Source organism: Humulus lupulus, chromosome 4 (genome assembly GCF_963169125.1).
Source record: "Humulus lupulus chromosome 4, drHumLupu1.1, whole genome shotgun sequence".
In the NCBI taxonomy this organism is placed as follows: domain Eukaryota; kingdom Viridiplantae; phylum Streptophyta; class Magnoliopsida; order Rosales; family Cannabaceae; genus Humulus; species Humulus lupulus.
In genome coordinates, this window is record NC_084796.1 from 244,171,682 (window position 1) to 244,191,065 (window position 19,384).

Here is a 19,384-nt window from a genome sequence, read left to right on the forward strand (position 1 = left end):
GTTGTTTTGTATAAAGTATATTATAATGATACCAGGGTAACAGAACAAGAGAATTTAAATTTTTAATTAAGGCGGTTGAACACCATATCAAATTAACCTTACATTTTTCTCTCTCTAGTAATTTAGTAAAACCAAACTCCAGTTCAAAAAACAATTCAAAGCACTTGAATTATTCAAAACCAAATTTTTAGATTCCGAAGGAGAATGCAATAAAAATTGATTGTGATAAAAAGGAACTTTCATCTCATAGTTTACACAAATAAGGCATTTTTGGGTTCAAGTTCTTTCTCAAAATACTAAATCATTAAAAGCAGCTGCACTAACCCTTATTTGTACAATATCATTGATCTAAGCAATATGGGCCACATGATCCTTATAACTAAAATACACAGAAAAATTGAAAAGGGAACAAGGAATTTCTTATACTCACCATTTCGTCAAGAAGAATAAGATTGTAATGTAATGAATATTGTCAAGCTAAAACCATTTCAAGAAAACAAGTATCTAGTTAAGCTAGAAGAAGTATGCCAGCTAGCTAAAACATTTCTTGCTCAGCAACACCCAAAATAGCAAAATAAACTGCCAAAAGGCTCTGAAAAGAGGAACACTACAAAGAAATTTCAGATTCAGAATATTCACTGCCCAATGGCTACAAAAAATCTACATGAGTTCCCAAGAACATCCTGTTGGATAACATCATCCCACAAAATGCCTCAATGAAAGAAAACAAAAATTTCTAGACAGAGAAAGGAGTAATTAGGCTAAATTGTGAGTCAACAATTACTAAAATGATACAAGGTCTCTAATAATCAAACAACAAACAAAGTTTGGTAGAATTACGCCATTAGTGTGTTGGTGAGAAACTTAAATACCAAAAGAAACTAATAAATCAAGCACATGATTAATCTCCATTTGACTGAATTGATGCAGACAAGAACTATTTTTGGACTCAAAACACCAGGGGGTCTAGTTTCAAGAAGCTAAACGTGACTAGAAGAAGCTTATATAAAAATTCTTGCAGCCAAGATCTGATCCAAGCAAGCCCAATCACCCAAATCAATGCCAACATCCCAGCCACATGAAAAGACCCCAGAGGAAGAGGATCAGCACAGCCTGTAGAAAAACCTTTGCAGTTAGAAGGTGACATACAGAAGCAAAAGAAAGCATGAACAAATAACAGATTCACAATTGACTTGCATACCTGAAAAACTAGAAACCATGAGTGCAGATCATTGGACTGATTGACTTTTTAAGACATTTCTCTGCTACCAATAGAACTAGAAACAACTCATTGTTGCCTCTGTTTGAAAATTTAAAGTAAAAGATTATAAGTCAAAAACGAATTGAAGTAACAAAAAAATTAATAGTTACATAAGGAAATAGTACGGTAAAGAAAAGAAATAATGTTTGCATTGCCTATAGATGCATATCTCATAGGTCTAGAATCTAGACAAGATAAATGTATTTGATTAAATAAAGTTCACTTTGTCCTCCAGTAGATTCTAAATCACAATACTAAATATTAGAAAGTTGATACATGGTTAATTGTGTGAGGCAGTATGAGTATGAGATATTTTAAAGATTTCTAGATAATCACCAAAATGGGAGAACTGTCATTTCAACAGTATTTATAGAAGTGAAAGTAGAGAATTACTAGTGGAAATGTTTGTAGACAATCCTTATTTGGCTATCCATTCAACCAATTAATGATGATAAATTAAGGAATTCCTAATATGTCAATATACTTGCATAGAAAAGTAAATTAATATGAATTACAACATTTATACCTTGGATGTTAATCTCTGCTCTAGTTGGTCATGCACAAAAAAATTGAAGATGACATTATCCTCACAATGAACATAACAAGTTTCCATTTCAATGATTTCCTTGTAGCGATGCAGCTCCCTATTTACAAGCCCAAGGAACTCTACATATTCTCTACTAACTGACTGCATTTAACAAGTTGAAAGTAAATACAACTTCTAAATTTATCAAAAAGAATGGACAAGGGAGCTTAAAGTATCCAATTCTTACAGATGCAGAAGCTAAAACAGCCAATGCACGACTTAGTTCCCACAACTGCTCTTGCTCTCGCTGGCTCTTGTGCTTCTCTTGCTGTTGGAACAATCATCTCTCTCAATGCCACATCCTCCTGACAACCCTTAGATTCCTTCTTTCTTACTTGCTCTTCTTCTCTCGCTTCCTCCTACAATAAGTAATTTAGAATCAATCAAGTAAACAAAGAAACATACAAGGGGCTGCAGAATTCCTTGGCTTAGACATAACTGAAAGCACCATCAACATGTGCTAATTCAGCTAAACGACAGCCATGGGACTTAGTAGTTGAACACCACAAAACCCACTCAAAATCGATCATTAGAACCCTTCAGGAATTTATAAATCATCTTTTTCACGATCATTGACCAAAACCGAGTTCAGATATATCTATTAAAAATCAAAATGAACTCATCATCATCATGGAAGGACTCCAACTTTTCAATCAATGTCAATGTCAGCTTATATTCTTATCCTCATTTGCTCAGTAAAATCAGTTAAAAGACAATTTTCTAGACAGTGTACATTAACAATGATAACTAGCTTCACTCCATGCCTAGATTTTATAACCAGGAGTGGCAGTAATGACCAGTCAATCCCAAGTGGAACATGAATACAATTTGAACCCATAGTCAATTCTCTATATTACCAACATGTAATCGCCAACCAAATCATAAGCTCAACATTTTGAATTAAATAGAAGAAAAACACATATTTTCTTAGTCGGTCAATGTTACTCTGTTTTTTTTCCCTATCAAATTGCTGAAAACCGTTGTTATTTTATTTTGAGATTTGTAATTCAAATCATATCAGAATGAAGTAGGGTGAAGGGATTTGCAGAATAATTACCTAGACATATCTATCCTTGATTTCTTGCATTCATAATGTTGCATAAGATTTATTTTAATTTGATTAGGAAATAAAAACAAATATTCAACATACACGTTTATACCTCATTTTCTTCTTGGTTGGGCTCTGGATATAAGTGCAAGCGTTGTATATGAGAAATCTTATCCCAATCTTCACCTATTTCCCTTTTGCATCTCTTCAATAACATGGGACAGTCCCGTATAGTGAGTGAGTTCAAAATGGTGAGGCTTCGAATTCCATCAGGTAATGATGTCAGATTGGAGCATCCATATAACCTAAGCATCTTAAGTGATTTGAGGTTGTGGATCCACTCTGGAATTGTTGTTAGACTATCACTCCTTGAAACTTCAAGTTGTTGCAGACTTGTAAGATGTCGGATACCCTTGGGAAGAACAGTCGCTATACTTGGCAACGTCTCAAGACATAGAAAGTGGAGGCTTCCATTTAGGGCTTTCCACATAATGCCATCATCACCATTAAGCATGTCTGCTAACCCCTCACAATTTGAAATCCATAGTTTTCGAAGTGACGAGAGATGTAGAATACCTGGACACAGATGCTTCAATTTAGGGCAATTATTAATAAACAAGCAATTGAGAGAAGTAAGGCTCTCAAATGAGTCTGGAAGACATTCTAGATCCTCAATGGCTGTTAGAGTTAGATCTTTCAATGACCCAGCGCTACTGCTCATCATCATCATCTTCATTCTTAACGTCTCTTCCAATGGCTTCAAGCTGCTGTTCTCCAGAGTCAAATGTTCCAAATGTGGGTAAAGTGGCATGCAAGTCAGCTTAGGACAATTCCATATCTCTAAAGTTGAAAGAGAAGGGAGATAAGGCAAGGGCATGTGTTTGTGTTTGTCTTCTTCTTTACCACTAATTGCAGCAGCAAAAGAATGATCAACTTCTTCTCTCCACCATCCCTTTAGATTACGCAAACCTCTCAAATCAAGTTTTCGTAGAGATGGCAATAACGTTTTTGTTGACCCAACTAAGTCTTCATTGCAATTATTGCTGGATATGTACTCTAAAGACTCCAAGTTCTGAAGATTCAAAACCTTGAGACAGTGGAATTGATTCAATGAAACTAGATACTCACATTTTTTGCAATCCACCAAAGTTAAGTCGACCAAGTTTGTAAGTGATGAGAGCCAGGTGGAGAGCTTAGCACCCCCATAATTTCTTAACCTCAGTTGTAGAAGATTTTCGTGTGGCTGAAGGCATTCTATTGACATTTCATAACCAACAATGGCCTCTGCCTCATCAATTTCAACACGAGAATCCCACTCCAATGTCAGAGATCGAAGATATTTTTTATCCTTTATTTCTGCTCTCCCATACTCTGCTACCACATCTTTCTCATGGCTCAGATTTATAACTTCCAAATCGCCTCTCAAGTTGTTCAGTCTCATCAATTCTTTTAGCTCACCACCATGCCTTGGGATAGAACTCTCTCTCTTCATCAGCACGTACTTCGATAATGTCTGAAGATTAGCTAGCTGGCCTAGTCCGCGTGGCATATACTCTAATTTATCACAATGAGAAATTTCAAGATGCTTAAGGTTGAAGAGTTTCTCAATATCTCTAGGCAATTCTTGGAGCTCAGAGCAACGATTGAGTTTCAGTATTTGCAAATTCGACAAACAATTAGTTGAATCCGGTAGTAACAATAGACCATCATTCCAAGAAAGATCCAAGTATCTCAATTGCATTAACTGACCTAGTCCACTTGGTAAGGAATTCAATTTATCACATGAAGAAAGGTCAAGATGCCTAAGATTGATGAGTTTCTCGATATCTCTAGGTAGTTCTTGGAGTTGTGAGCATTGATTGAGTTTCAGTGTTTGCAAATTCAGCAAATTAGTAATAGAATTGGGAAGCACCTTGAGTCCAGAATTCCATGAGAGATCTAAATATCTCAAGTGTTTCAACTTCCCAATAGAATTGTATACTAACTTCATCCTTGAATTATTTAAACCCAAACAACGTATGGACTTACAGTTTGATATAATTGCATCGCAAAATGTCTTGTCCTTTGAAGCTGAAAAGTGAAGAATTGTTCGAATCTTTTTGGCATGAGCCAACGAAACTGAAATTTCACTTTTTGAGTAAGTATGACTTTCAAAGGACACGTGATGAGTAGTTTCCTTGATATTTGCTTGGCCATTTGAAATTACAAAAGTAGCACATTCTGCTCCTCCTACTCGAACTGCAAGATCATGCATCAGATCATGCATTTTGCATGTTTTTATAATGCCACATTTATCTACTTCAACATCTTGAAAGAATGACCCTTGTAACAAATTCATAAACCATTCATAACCCTCATCCTCCAAACATTGATCTTGACTTGGATCTGATAGCTTAAGAAATCCTTGAGCCATCCAAAGGTTAACTAAATCTTTCACCTCCATTTCGTAGTCTTTAGGAAATAAACTACAATAGGCAAAACAAAGTTTCAAATGGGAGTCAAGATGATCATAGCTCGATCTAAGGGTGGGTAAGATATCATCATCTTGTTGTTTTGGTATTTTTGAAAATTCTTTATTAAAGGAAGACCACTCTGATTCTTTACTTTTACCATACAATAGATTTCCTATTGTTTTTATGGCTAGCGGGATTCCTTTGCACCTTTCCACAATCTCCTTTCCAATCTTCACAACACTAGTGTTTTCGAGCTCTAGTGTTCCATCTTCAAAAGCCATTTTTCTAAACAGAGACCAAGATTGATCTTCATCAAGAATCCCCAATTGATATGGTTGTTGTTTGGTAGCTATAAATTTAGCACTCTTTTCACTCCGAGTAGTTACTACAACTCTACTCCCTACATTTTCACCACTTATGATTAAAGTTGTCAACTCCAACAACTTATTACGATTTTCCTCCCACATATCATCTAGTACAAGAAAATACTGCTTGCCACCAAGTACTTCTCCAAGTTTCTTCCGTAGCGGTTCCATTCCTATGTCTCCCGCACTATTCTCACCCTTCGCAGACTCAATGATGCTTTTCACAATTAATTTCAAGTCAAAATTATCAGACACACACACCCAGATCTTTAACTCAAAATGCTTTTGAACTTGCTCATCATTAAAAATACTTTGAGCAAGAGTGGTTTTTCCTAACCCACCTATGCCTACAATGGCTAGCACCAAGACACTCTCCTCACAACTCTCCAACAAAAGCTTATCTATGATAACAGATCTATCCCCATCTCTCCCAATAACATCTTCCCTACGTACATAGGAGTGAGTATCTCTCACTCTCCTAACACTCGGAGTCTCTTCACGTCCTTTCTCTAAAAGTAAATTTTCATCAATGGAAATGGCAGCCAGTGTTTTCTTGATGCATTCTATTCTACGACTCATCTTGAACCGAACAGCAAGTTGGTTGGACCCGGAAAAGAAAGTGCATACCTGTAGAGTGGCATATATATATATATATATTTGAATATTTATTTAGATAAATATTTAAAATTTAATAAAAAGAGTCCTATGAGATTCAATGAAAATACCTGGTTGGCCATTGGGTTTCGAGACATCCTGAGTTGGCGTCGTAGAGCTTCAGTGTTGACCTCGTCCATCAAGTCGTCGGCTTCAAGAACTGCATTGCCCAGCCTGTGGAGCCAGTTGTTGACTTGGTTGTTGTGGGACTGCTTCTTCTCGGCATCGAGAAGCACTGCTTTGATAGTTGAAATGGTTTCATTGAGCTGTTCGAGCTCATCGTTGACACCCCAAACCAAAGAGATCTGTTTCACAGCATCAGATCCCAAACGCCCAATGATTTTGTCAACAAATGGAGAGAGGATCAACTCAGCCATGGCTTGGAAACTTGGTTCCAATCCGATTGAAGTTTGAGCTAGTAGTGAAGAAGTTACAGTAGAGAGAGTTTCAGAGCTTGGTACAATATCTAAGTCTATCATTAGATATATATATATATAACGCCTCTATCTTTTGTTTTTATATATAAAACAAATATGTTCTGGAACGCATTATATATATTTATATAACATTTATGGCAAATTCTTTAGTCCACTTAGTACAACAAGTGGGACCCATATAATTTGCCATTTTAGTATCAAGTTTTGAACCATTTTAGTTTTTTTCTTTTTTAAAATTTATACTTGATTAAACTAGATCTAAGAAATTGTGCTGATATAGTTCTAAAAAGTAAGGACAATAAAATAATTAGCAGTCCAAAAAATGTACAATTGAGTGCAATAAGTTAAAATATGTATTGTGTTTGAACTTATTTACGATATTGGGTAAGTAATTTTTTGATGCGACTAAGTAATTTTTAATGAAATAGTCAGTAATAACGTTGAATCAGAAAGTAAAAAACCTTGAAGTAATTTTTTTTTTTGCGTATAAGTAACATTTTTATGCTAGTAAGTAATATTTAATTGAGTAGTAAGTAATAATGTTATAGCTGAAAGCAAAAAAGCCTGAAGTAAATATGGTTTTATTATTATAATAATAAAAAAAACCAACAATGACTAGAATCCAATGAGCACACCTCACGAGCCTTAGTTGTCTCATGATCATCATAGAGAGTTTTATTAGCTGCATTACTCATATTGACAACATTGCACTAGTAATATATTTTCGACCAAATGATAATTAGATAAACGGTACTCATGTTAACAACATAAAAAATTTACTTGGTTCAAACAAGTATGACCTAAATCGAGTGGATGAGACTAATACTTTTTAGTAAGCACAAATCGAGATCAGTACAGAGTTATATAATCTGAATAAGAACTTTGTTTTTATTTTTCAAACTCTCATCAACATAATACAAGAACCCAATATAACATTTGTCAATGCTGAATACAAGATGATATCTAAGTTACATATTCTCTTTATAAAGCTATTAATATAATCTATTGACCAACTTGAGTCTAAAGATCGTTTTCAACCACTAAAACTGTCAAATACTCAAACTATAGTTATTACTACTTTCTGTTGTGACAGTTGAACTGGGATTAAGTCTAATTTGAGAAAGTTTGAGAGCAAATAGTAAGTTAAGAGATTTTAACCTTACATGATATTATGATGAGAATTTTAGTCCAATAAGTTAATGTAGAGGAATACAGACTGCATCTAATTTGCATAATTTGTACATCAAAACTATTCATTAGTGCATACTCTGGGAAGAGCCAAAAGACAATTTTACAATGTATATAATTTCAAGTCAAGTTAGTTAAATAATATAAAACTCGATGAGAGTAATGATAAAAATAAAAGGAAAAAATGATCAATAAAAAATGAAACTTAACATGACAAAGAGTATGTGATATATATTTATGAAACTGCTAATTATTACAGGGGAAACACATCTATACATTATATAGACACAATAAAAAAGATGAGATCATGAGTTAGAAAAGTATAAACCTCATCAACATTTGATCTCTTGGGATGTGCTCATGATAAAATCTTAATCCTACCGTCTATATTGCTGTACACAATTAACAATATAAAAAGAACTTATCATTTTTCTATTTGAAATTGATTAATCAACTAAGAGGCAAAGCTGCAGATAACTGATATGACATAAAACAAACAAATAATGCACTATGAGTTTCACTAATATATATATTTTTTTTCTATTAAAGCAGCGAACCAAAATCAGTTTGCAAACTTTTATCATCAATCTAAGATGTATGCAATCAAATCTATTGGATTTTTGTTTATTTCCTAACAACAAAATATGATGACTTGCACATGCTCTCTCGAAATCACAACTACAAAAAGCTAGAAACATTGAAATAAATGGCGTGAAATTAGTTACAACAAAACTCCCCATGATCTATACTTACAATGCAAAAGAAATAAATAAATAAATAAAAGAAGGCCTAAAAGAGTGATTGAAGCACCTTAAGCCTACAATATCACTTATAAAGATTACAAAGCACATAAATAATAGGAATATTAAATAAATGAACATTTCATTTAGCTAATATTTTAAAGAGAGAGGTTTAACCTTTTTCTGGCACCATTGCTTCATCATATCTATTCTCAGCATTCATGTGATTCCTCTTATATTTCATCTTTATTGTATCAAATCTTTAAATTGGATTAATGCCAAGAACCTGAAAAAAGAAAAAATAATAATAGAAAGAGAACCTAATTATGTGTGTGTTCATACATTTATATATATATATATATACATAAAACTATTTGTTACTCAATGTAAGCAATTCATATATCATCACATGAAGATGATATGCAACAAAATAATATTAGCATGAAGCAATACCCGAAATTTAAAAACCAACCTCATGAAAATAGCAACATAATAGTAGTAAGCTGGTGTTACTTTTATTAAGCTTAAATTTCCTATAAATTTGCTTCCATAAAAATGATACATAAGATTGGTTGAGTAAATTTAACAAACTAGTGGAGTGTTTTGAACCTAAAAGTCTTACAACAACAAACAAAGCCCATGAAAATAATCAGATTCTTTAAACCTCTCCAAGTTCTCAGGTACTTCACTAAGGCTAAGAGGACTGAAACCAAAGTCATTGAATATCTATAATCAACAAATATTTAGTTAGAGTACTGGGGTTTATTTAAACACATATAAATCAAAATTAAAACACTAAATTTTTTTGACAAAGATTTAATAAAACTAGAACTAGACAAACACACCTACCTCACAAATCTGGCGGAGACAACCATGGATAATAGCGACTCACAATCTGAAGAAGAACACAACGAAAAAATGGGTTGAGAACTAGAGTTCAACAAATTTAAGCTAATTGCATAAGTTGGATATAACTAAATGACTAAATTTGAAACGATAAATATCTTACTAAAGCCTTCACTGAAGCAGACAAAAGAAAGAAAGAAAAAATCTTTATAAGCTTTCTCCATAATTCTTAATCATGTTTTTTTTCGTTCTAAAAACTTCACCAACAACAATCTTTCAATCCTATTACCTAAATAAATAGTCTTCAAATTTTCACTCGTCAATACCCAATACAAAAACAAGAGAGTGTCATCTAAAATTCAACAATGAAAATTACTTTTAGATATATTATCTTCTCCATTTGTGGATTTATTGCACATTCATGGTGTATATGAAAAGGAGAATCACTAGTGTCTGCCAAAACAATTTCACAACTTACTAGTATGCCAAAGAGCTCCAATCACTCTCTGATTTAGAAGAAATGATTGAAAAATATACTAAGAACCAACAACGATGAGTGAAACCCACCACGCTCGAACCTCCAAACTCTGCGTACCTGACCTGTATCACCAATCAACGACGACAATCGACCTATTCTTCAAGAAATTTAATAGAAACGATCACACACTCCCACTAATCCTTTGATTATTATTTTTTTTTTAGCAAGATTTCAAGACATTGTTTTTTAGAGTTTTTTATTTTTACAAAAATATAACCAAAAAAAAATTATATGCAAAACGATAGCCGGTTGCTAAAGGATATGAAGGGATATATGTATATTTTAACATATCATCAACCAAACACTACAATCCCACCGTCCACCATGGATCTAATGGCTGAAAAATAATTGAAAGACTAAGTCCATCAAATACAAGTAAGAGACTAAAAAATTGCCCAACATTTATTAGACTAAAGTACCGATTACTTTTTATTATACTAATTAATTAATGATCATTGAATTTTCCACCATATATATGATTTATTGATATGAATTAATTATTCATCCTTATCTGTTTTATATATGACAATTAAATATTAATAAAAATAACCAGAGAGATGAAATAATTTAAAATAAGTTGAATGTATTGTATTCTTTAAATGCAAAATAATATAAAGTGGTATAACAAGATAGGGGAATTCTCCTGTAGGGGCTTCACTTTAAGCCTTATTTGTAGGGCTTTTCAGTGTTCTCGACCCGTGAACAGTTTTTGACGCGATTTTTTTTTATGACCGTGTATATTGTAGTTGTTTAGAGCATTCTGCAAATTTTCAGAAATTCTGAATAGTTTATAGTACTGAAAACTAAGGTTAAACATATTTTTTTCCACGCTCATAAAAAAAATTAGTTACGCATGTAAAAACAAGTTTGAATTTAGTTTTCGGTACTGTAAATTATTCGAAATTTTCTGAAAATTTGCAGGATGCTCTAAATAGCTACAATATACACGGTCATTAAAAGAAATCGTGCCGAAAACTGTTCACGGGTCAAGAACACTGAAAGCCCCACCGGTAGGACTTAATGTGAAGCCCTTATAGAAGAATTGTCCTAATAAGATAATATGATTTTTCTTTGGTAGGGCTAAAAAAGAGGCGCATCCCTATCTTGAATAATATGTACACACCTCAAGAAGTTGTGGGTCGTTGGATTTAGGGGTAAGCTTCATTTTTGGTATCCAATGACTTTGAGTTGTTACCGGCTCTTTTTTGTGTCATCAAGTTGATTTACATTAAATTCTTTGAAATTATATTTTTGAAAAGTGAAGAAAAATCTTATTTATCTTATAAATAATTTGTGCTTAAACTATGAATCTATTTTGAATGTGATGGTTTGATTTATTTTAACTATCAATAAACTTGATAATCAATATACTAATATATATTATTCCACTTACATTTTGTGGATTCTAGTATCTTAATAATTTTTCTCTTTCAACTTGTTTACAAATCATAAGTTGTTTACTTTTCTTGTCTTAAATATCTTTATTTTGTATATTTTATTTTATTTTCTTGACACAAAATCTTATCCATTTTTGGAGTTAACTTAAAGTTTATTTAATTTTGGTTAAAAATATATATTATTTTTAATTTTAGTCAATTCTCTTGGGCTAGACATCCTTGCTTACACAAACACTATTCTATACACACGATTCGTGCACTTGCGATCTATATTTTAGAACATACCCAATTTTGGGTCCAACAATTTTTGTCTATTTTGTAGTCGATGATGGCCCTGGCATACAAAATAAAAGTCACCAATTCCACTTTGTGAGCAATTAAGTTCTTATGATATACAAACATATATGTGACAGCGTGGGTGTACATAGCAGATAGGAATTAAGAAGCTCAAATATAACAAATAGAAATGTATAATGACCAATAAGCAAGAGAACATCCCCATTTTATTTTTCATATTCTTAAATCCAACGTGAATCAATGCACCATAGACTCGTGTGTTAAACACAAACAACTACACAAGTATTAGATGCCTTTGAGAATAGTTTAAACTTGAACACTAAACATTGCAGACCTTCTGCCAGTTGGTATCAATAGGAGGTTGCCTTTGAGAATCCATAGTCCCTCAAATGAATCTGCACTTTTAAGTATCAAATACATGTAATTAGACACAAAACATTATTCAGAATGACAAGATGACATGAACAATTAATAAAGCTACAGATCAATAAAGCTACACTGGAAAAATTTAGGCTGCAACGAGCATCATTTGAAAAAAAAATAATAATTTAACAGAGACAGTTTCCACTAGATGAATCTTGGCCTAAACTGTCATACGCTCTGTTAAAAATTGAATTAAATAAAACAATGTCTAAGTGAGCCATTAGCTAACTATACGATTAGTTGTAACACTTCGAATTGTGTTTCTGTGGTCTGCTCTTCCTAGTTTTCTCTAGTTGTTAGTGCATGGTTCCTGCCAGCCTCTAGTTTCTTGCTTCCCAGTTGCTGTAGGCTGTTAGTTTAAATAGCAGAGATTACTTGGTCTAAGTTTCTCTGATGTCTTTTTCGTTTTGTTGAATCTTTGTTCTGCCACTGATAATAGGAAATTATATTAATTATTGTAAGTTGTACCCACAGAAAATTTCAATATGATGATATAAAGAATTTTAAGGAAAGAAGAAAAAAAAATCCTTTCCTAACCAACTGTTTTAATGGCGACTACTGATCACCACCTCAAAGATTCATCAAGCTCATCACCATCATCAGTTGTGGTAGTGATGGCTCCATTATTAGCTCAAAGCCACCTCAACCACCTCCTTCAACTCTCCCATGTCGTTTCCTCATACAACATCCCTGTCCACTACGTTGGCTCTACTCTCCACAATTCTCAAGTCAAGTCTCGATCCATAAACCCTCTTAGAGAATTAACAAAAATCCATTTTCATAACTTCCCATTAATCCGAACTACACCATTCCCACCCAACCTCTGCTCCGGAACAAAGTTATCCGAAACCGTCAAGCTCCTCCGCGACCCAGTCGCTGCACTTCTCCGATCACTCTCTTCAAACGTGAAACGACTTGTCGTTGTTCATGATGTTCTGATGACTTCAGTGGTTCAAGATTTTGTTTCTCTACCAAACGCAGAAGCCTATGCTGTCAATTGTGGCTCTGTTTTCTCAATGTTCACCTACGCGTTCGCTGCCATAGGACAGTACGACATCATCCCAATAAAGAATATTCCCTCTGTGGAATCTTGTTACACTCATCAGTTCTATGAATTTATAAAACGTGAGTTTAAACAGATGAAAAGTCAGGTTGGTCAGCTCCACAACTCTTGTAAGGCTATTGAAGGCTCTTTTCTTGAACATGTAGCAAACTACGTACTCAAAGGAGAGAAGAAGATCTGGGCAGTGGGGCCCTTGCACCAAACGACAGTCTTTAAGGAGGCCAGGGATGATGACAAGTGCTTATTGGAGTGGCTAGACAAACAAGAGCCCAACAGTGTCTTGTATATATCTTTTGGAACAACTACTACTTTTTCTGAGGAAAAGATCAAAGAGATTGCTCTTGGTTTGGAGCAGAGTGGGGTAAAGTTTATGTGGGTGTTGGGAGATGAAGATAGATTAGACAGTTTCAGCAATGGATACGAGGGTGAGCTATCTAAACTTCCAAGTGGGTTTGAGGAAAGAATGAGGGGAAAGGGAATGGGAATGGTGGTGACGAAATGGGTGTCCCAAGTGGAGATTTTAGGGCACAAATCCATAGGTGGGTTTATGAGTCATTGTGGATGGAACTCATGCATGGAAAGCATAAGTATGGGAGTACCTATAGCAGCATGGCCAATGGAATTTGATCAACCTGTGAATGCTCTCTTACTTACGGAAGTTCTCAAAGTGGGTGTGGCTGTTATGGAATGGGGTCAGAGAGATGAGTTGGTGACTTCATCCATGATTGACAGAGCTGTGAGGACATTAATGGCCTCAGAGGAAGGTGGTGAGATCAGAAAGAGGGCTGAGGAGTTGGGAGCTGAAGTTAGAAAGTCTACAGCTGAAGGAGGAGTCACTCGTATGGAATGGGATTCTTTCATTGCCCATATAACGAGATAGATTGATAGAGCTGGATACTTTTTCGTCTGTTTTGGTCATTCATAAAAGTAGTTTTGACTTATATGTATTAGCTAAGAATGTTTATGTTTCGAGTCAGTAATTAGACCTATTTTAGTATATATATATATATATATATTTTTTTTTTATCGTTCGTTTAAATTTAAGAACTTTATTTCTTACAAGTAATCTTTATTGATCAGTAATAATTTTTCCTTTGAAAAATATTTATAATTTTTCTTTAAGAAAAGTTGTATATAATTTTAATAAATATTGTTCGAGATTAAATACTAGTGTAATAAATGCTGTCAAGGAAAACCATTTCATAAAAACAAGTATCCAGTTAAACTAGAAGTATGCCAACTAGGTAAGACATTATAGCAAGATAAAATGTCCAATGGCTACAAGAACCCAAAACAAAATAACTAAAAATCTAGAAGAGTACCAAGACAAGATCATGCAAAAACATCCTGTTGGATAACATTATACCACGAAATGCCTCACTAAAACCTCTCAAAATAAAAGAAAAAAAATACTAAAAAGAAAAGAGTACTTGGGCTAATTTGCAACTTAAAAATTACTATAATGATATAAGGTCTCTAATAACTAATCAGTTAAGCACTAGATAAATATGATAAATGCGAACCTCCATTTGACTGAATTGATTCTGAAAAACCTAAGTTTTAGCCTATCTTTCCAGTTTTACAATATTCATCTAGGTTGTATCTTGAAACATACATGAACATTAACAACACAATCATAAGAGTTGACACACAAAATTACAAGCTTCGTCTGCACTGAAAACTCATTCCAGCCGACTAGTGCTTGGGTTCCCTGAACCAGGGTAATAACTCTCACTATATTCAGAAGTAATTTTACATAAACCAGTTCAAGAATCAATATGTAAAAACTGTACAAACTATCTCAAAATACAGTGAAGATTTTTACCCTAAACAACCAAATCCCTTGGTTATAAATGCAAGATCCCCTTGCTTCAATGTTGAACTCCCTTCAACAATATCACAAATCCGAAACCCTTCGGATCTATAGCATCAAGACCCAGCTGAACTCCTTCAGCAATCACGGCTTAATTCCAGTGCTTGCACAGAAACCTTCAACCATCTTCAATGGAGTTTCTTGCCAACACCTGCAAAAATCAATGGAAGAAAAAGAAAGAAAACAGAGCAAAAACACTCAATCGAATCTATTGAACAAAGAGAGTTGGTTAACACTAATTAACCATACCAATATATATCCTTGGCTGCAATTAGGTATAATCCCGAACCAACTAATAGCTGTTACTCATTAACAGCTTTGCTTTACACACCTGCTGACGTGAACACTAACTAAAAACGAATAAACTCCAGACATAACAAAAGTCCATTCCAGACGCGACTGGACCTAGTTTGTCATACTCAAAGTATTGGTCCTTACAATCTCCCCCTTGATAAATTATGGTCAATGACAAGAAAAACAAACAGTGTAAATCAAAAGATTAACTATGCAACCAACAATAGTCTGGTCAAACAGTAAACAGAGTCTTAAACAGCCAAAATACGAACAAAATATAAAAGAGTATGTGAAAGCAGTAAACAGAGTTTTAAGTGATCAAAATAACAAAGAATAACACATGATTAAAGCGACAAGAGAAGTAATAGAAGTTCATCTCCCCCTTCATTGAGCATAATCTTTCAGCACAATCAATTGACAGCAGCAGCTGATTGCTCCCCCTAGAGAGGTGCAGTCGAATCAGGAGCCTTAGTAGAGGCATCAGGAAGCGTAGGTGGAACAGATGTGTCGAACACTGTGTCAGCAGAAGGCACTATAGATGAGACTGGGGGCACATGAGATGCAACTGGAGCAGGATTAGTGGACTCCCCCTGAATGGGAACAGAAGACTCAGGAGGCAAAGAAGATTCACCAAAGGAGTCCCGATGAAACGCTGGAGAAGAAACATCTATCGATGGTGATAATTGAGAGCCATACTCAAACTGAACAACCAGAGCCTTGACCACTTGAACAAGCTTATACATCGATGCTTCAAAGGCCATTTTCCGCTTTTGATCTTTCTTGTAACGTTTAGTGAATGCCTTGAACTCAGTATATAACTAGACTTGCCAACTAGAATCAGACAGACCTTTAAACATAAGAGCTTTGAGCTTAGACGGCTGCGAAGAAGAAGGAGCAGTGGAGGAGACCTTCTTGTTGAGAGTTTCCAGAAATCCTTTACACAAAATAGGATTGGGAACCTAGAAGTCATGAGTGGTCAACGGTGGTTTGGCAGGCTGAATAATCTGCTGAATCAAGCTCGGAAAGGGCAACTTGTTACGAGTACCAGTAGAGGAGGCGACATCAACAATTCGATCATAAATGAGTGTAACCAAATCAATAGACACGCCAGTACCCACAACATATAAAAACTTCCCAATCTCAAGTGTAATAGATGAAAGGTGAGAATTAGGAAACCAATTATACAGGGCCACACGATGAAGAACCTGATAGAAATGAGTCAATTTAGTCACATGAATCTCATGATTTCCCCACACATAATCAGGCTGGCCAGTTAAAACATGACCCATGGTAGATTGATCTGGACGGTATGACTTATTATATTCAGGTTTAAGAACTTTTGGAACCTTTAGTGCACGAGATATAGTGGATGGTGCAAATTTGATACGACTACCCTGAACAAATGCAGTAAGACAATCCTCATTTTTCCCATCGATAACAGACTTATCTAAATTAGCATAAAATTCCCTAATGAGAATGGGATGAGGAGACACCAATTTAGACACGGTATTAACCCATTGCCTAGACTGTAAAAGTTCAACTAACTCAGGAAAATCTTCTAAGACAACAGTATATTCAGGACACAAGTCTCGCACAGCAAACCATCTCTGATAATGCGAGGCCTTGGTAGCATCAACAAAGTATTGAATAGATGATGGATCAACAAGCAACACAAAATCCTTAGAACTAGAGGTAAGCTTGGAATTTTTAGGAGAGGCTGCAAATTGAGTGTCCTTGGGCTTACGTTTTGGAGACGATGGTTTGTTGAGAGGTGAGGACTCATGCATTTTAGCTTTTCCTTTGGACTGCACAGGAACATGGGGTTTGGGGGTGGGTGTGGGTTGAGGTTTGGGTTGGGGTTTTGGTGGGGGTTGAGGTTTGGGTTGGGGTTTTGGTGTGCGATTGGGTTGGGGTTGGGGTTGGGGTCGGGTTGTAGGTTGGGGTTGGGGTGCGAGTTTGGAGGCAGACCGAGTCTTGGGGGTTTTGGTTAAGGACGGCTTAACAGGCGACTTAAGAGGAGGAATAGATGGTGTGTTTGGGGTCGACAATGGAGAGGATGCAACAGGGGAAGACGCAGACACAACAGAGGAACGAGTAGTACGTTTAGGTGACTTACCATCAGAACAAGGCGGACGGGCATGGAGGACATTGACCGAAGGACTGATGAGAGGAACAGACGCAGTCACCACCTCTGGAAGGGACGGCGACGGAGAAGATGGAGATGACTCCGCGACGGTAGGCAGAACCGGAACAATAGCCATAGCCACACTAGGATCAAGAGCAGGGGACACAACTCGACTGGGTGATGTGGCGACTGCAGAGGGCACAGATGCATCCAGAGAAGATGAGACAGCCACCTCCGGAGAAGGAGAGATCGGCACATCGACGACAGGAGAAGATTAGAGACGGGAATGACGGCGATTGGCTCTTTGCTTCATAATGTCGAACTCGGTTAAGGTTTCTGCAATTGGACCACTGTAAACACAACTCACACAAGCTCAAATGATGGTATATTTATACAATGACCTTATGAATTCCCCTACAAGAAATTGACCGTGGAAAAAGAATGACAAAGCCCATAAAAAAAATAACCCACGGTAATGTATGAAAGACCAAACAAGACATATTTTGTTGTTTTAAAAAAAAAAAATGAAACAAGAATAGAATCTAAACAGCCAATGTAAAAAAAATATGCACACTTGAATGGCAGTAGAGATTTATGAACAACAACTCTGATAAGCTCAACATGGATTAAAATATCTGATCAAAATATACACATCATGCTTACAAAAAAAAATGGGAAAAGTTTGTGATATACACACTCTGAAAAACACTGGCTGATTAACACACACAAATTTTTTCTTAACAAGAGATTTGAGCCATTAATTTCATTTGTGTGTGCAAAAAGACCTCATGTGGACCAAAATCATTAAGTGGTCCACTCACTCAACATGAATTTTTTTTTTTTTTTGTATTTTTATTTGATATATCCTCTTTTGACAAAAAACACTATGAGTTTTTCAAATACCCAGCACTGGCTTTCACTCATCATTAGAGATGTAGCCTGTTATACCCAAAAATTGGAGAATGCATCCTAGGAGGCTAAGGAGAATGCATTCTAGGAGAGCTAAGGGGGGTGGTCCTAGGAGACCACAAGGAGGATGTGGTCCTAAGAGACCCCAAGGGTGTGTAGGAGGCAAGCCTCCCAAGGTTTCCTAAGTGTTGGCTCGAACGTGTCCAAGGTAAGTAGCTAAAGAGGAGGAGTCTCATGCAAGAGAATGGAGACTTAGATTTTGAGAAGGAGAGCCTATACAATGTTCGATCGGACATGTTTGGGAGATGCTAAAGGAGGTTGCCTCAATGTTGTCCAAGGTGAGGTGCCAAGGAGGTTGCCTCAATGTTGTCCAAGGTGAGGTGCCAAGGAGGTTGCCTCGGACCACCTTGGTCCGAGGAGAAGCCAAGGAGATTGGTTCAAGGAGGAACATGGCATGCTAGAGGAGAGTGCCATGTTAGAGGAGAGAAGTGCATGTCCTACCACCATGCACGTTCAACCCACGAAAACATGTCCTACCACCATGCACGTCCGACCAACACTTGCATGAGTGGTCAGTAGGAGGTGGATCAACTAGCTAGAGGAGACTAAGTAAAGATTCCCAGAGACAGCTTCAACAAAATACGCGGGAATCTCTCATTCTTCCCACAAATGGGGGGTTTGTTACATTTCGAATTTTGAATGTTTAAATGTAATAAATATAATAAAATATCCCTATCATAAGGGGATATCAGTTGAGGATCTCAGGCCTATAAATAGAGAGCTTATGGGATGAGAGAGGGCCTTCTTCTGCTTATTCTTTCTAGAGAGAGAAAATTGGGACTGTGTATTCTAGAGAGAGAAAGTTGGGTCTGAGTATTCTAGAGAGA

At 35.7% G+C, this 19,384-nt stretch overlaps 3 protein-coding genes across 4 annotated transcripts; 1 reads left to right on the forward strand and 2 right to left on the reverse strand.

The window, feature by feature from the left end:
• Positions 1–595: 595 nt before the first annotated feature.
• On the reverse strand, positions 596–6,833 carry LOC133831487 (putative disease resistance protein RGA4). 2 transcript variants are annotated; one of them, XM_062261790.1, is made up of 6 exons: positions 6,439–6,833; positions 3,008–6,340; positions 2,035–2,206; positions 1,788–1,945; positions 1,202–1,300; positions 596–1,113 (listed from the first exon to the last, which is right to left on the reverse strand). In XM_062261790.1, exons 1-5 carry the CDS (start codon positions 6,742–6,744, stop codon positions 1,289–1,291), a joined length of 3,981 nt encoding a protein of 1,326 aa, XP_062117774.1. In that variant the 5' UTR covers positions 6,745–6,833; the 3' UTR covers positions 596–1,113; positions 1,202–1,288. The 2 variants fall into 2 exon arrangements, with proteins under 2 accessions (XP_062117774.1, XP_062117775.1); XM_062261791.1 differs by having other exon boundaries at positions 1,788–1,949.
• Positions 6,834–12,781: 5,948 nt separating this feature from the next.
• On the forward strand, positions 12,782–14,176 carry LOC133833103 (zeatin O-glucosyltransferase-like). Its single transcript, XM_062263361.1, has one exon. The coding sequence runs from the start codon at positions 12,782–12,784 to the stop codon at positions 14,174–14,176; it is 1,395 nt and encodes a 464-aa protein (XP_062119345.1).
• A 2,246-nt stretch (positions 14,177–16,422) lies between these two features.
• Positions 16,423–17,724, reverse strand: LOC133833104 (uncharacterized). The gene has a single exon (XM_062263362.1). The coding sequence runs from the start codon at positions 17,722–17,724 to the stop codon at positions 16,423–16,425; it is 1,302 nt and encodes a 433-aa protein (XP_062119346.1).
• Between the last annotated feature and the right edge of the window lie 1,660 nt (positions 17,725–19,384).

Bases quoted from the DNA above. Each gene is read 5' to 3' on its own strand.
- LOC133831487 (XM_062261790.1), bottom strand. From the start codon at position 6,744: ATGGCTGAGTTGATCCTCTCTCCATTTGTTGACAAAATCATTGGGCGT. The intron at 2,207-3,007 runs GTATAAACGTGT...TACTTATTGTAG, and splicing joins CCAACCAAGAAGAAAATGAG to GAGGAAGCGAGAGAAGAAGA. The intron at 1,946-2,034 runs GTAAGAATTGGA...AAATGCAGTCAG, and splicing joins CTGTTTTAGCTTCTGCATCT to TTAGTAGAGAATATGTAGAG.
- LOC133833103 (XM_062263361.1), top strand. From the start codon at position 12,782: ATGGCGACTACTGATCACCACCTCAAAGATTCATCAAGCTCATCACCA.
- LOC133833104 (XM_062263362.1), bottom strand. From the start codon at position 17,724: ATGGCTATTGTTCCGGTTCTGCCTACCGTCGCGGAGTCATCTCCATCT.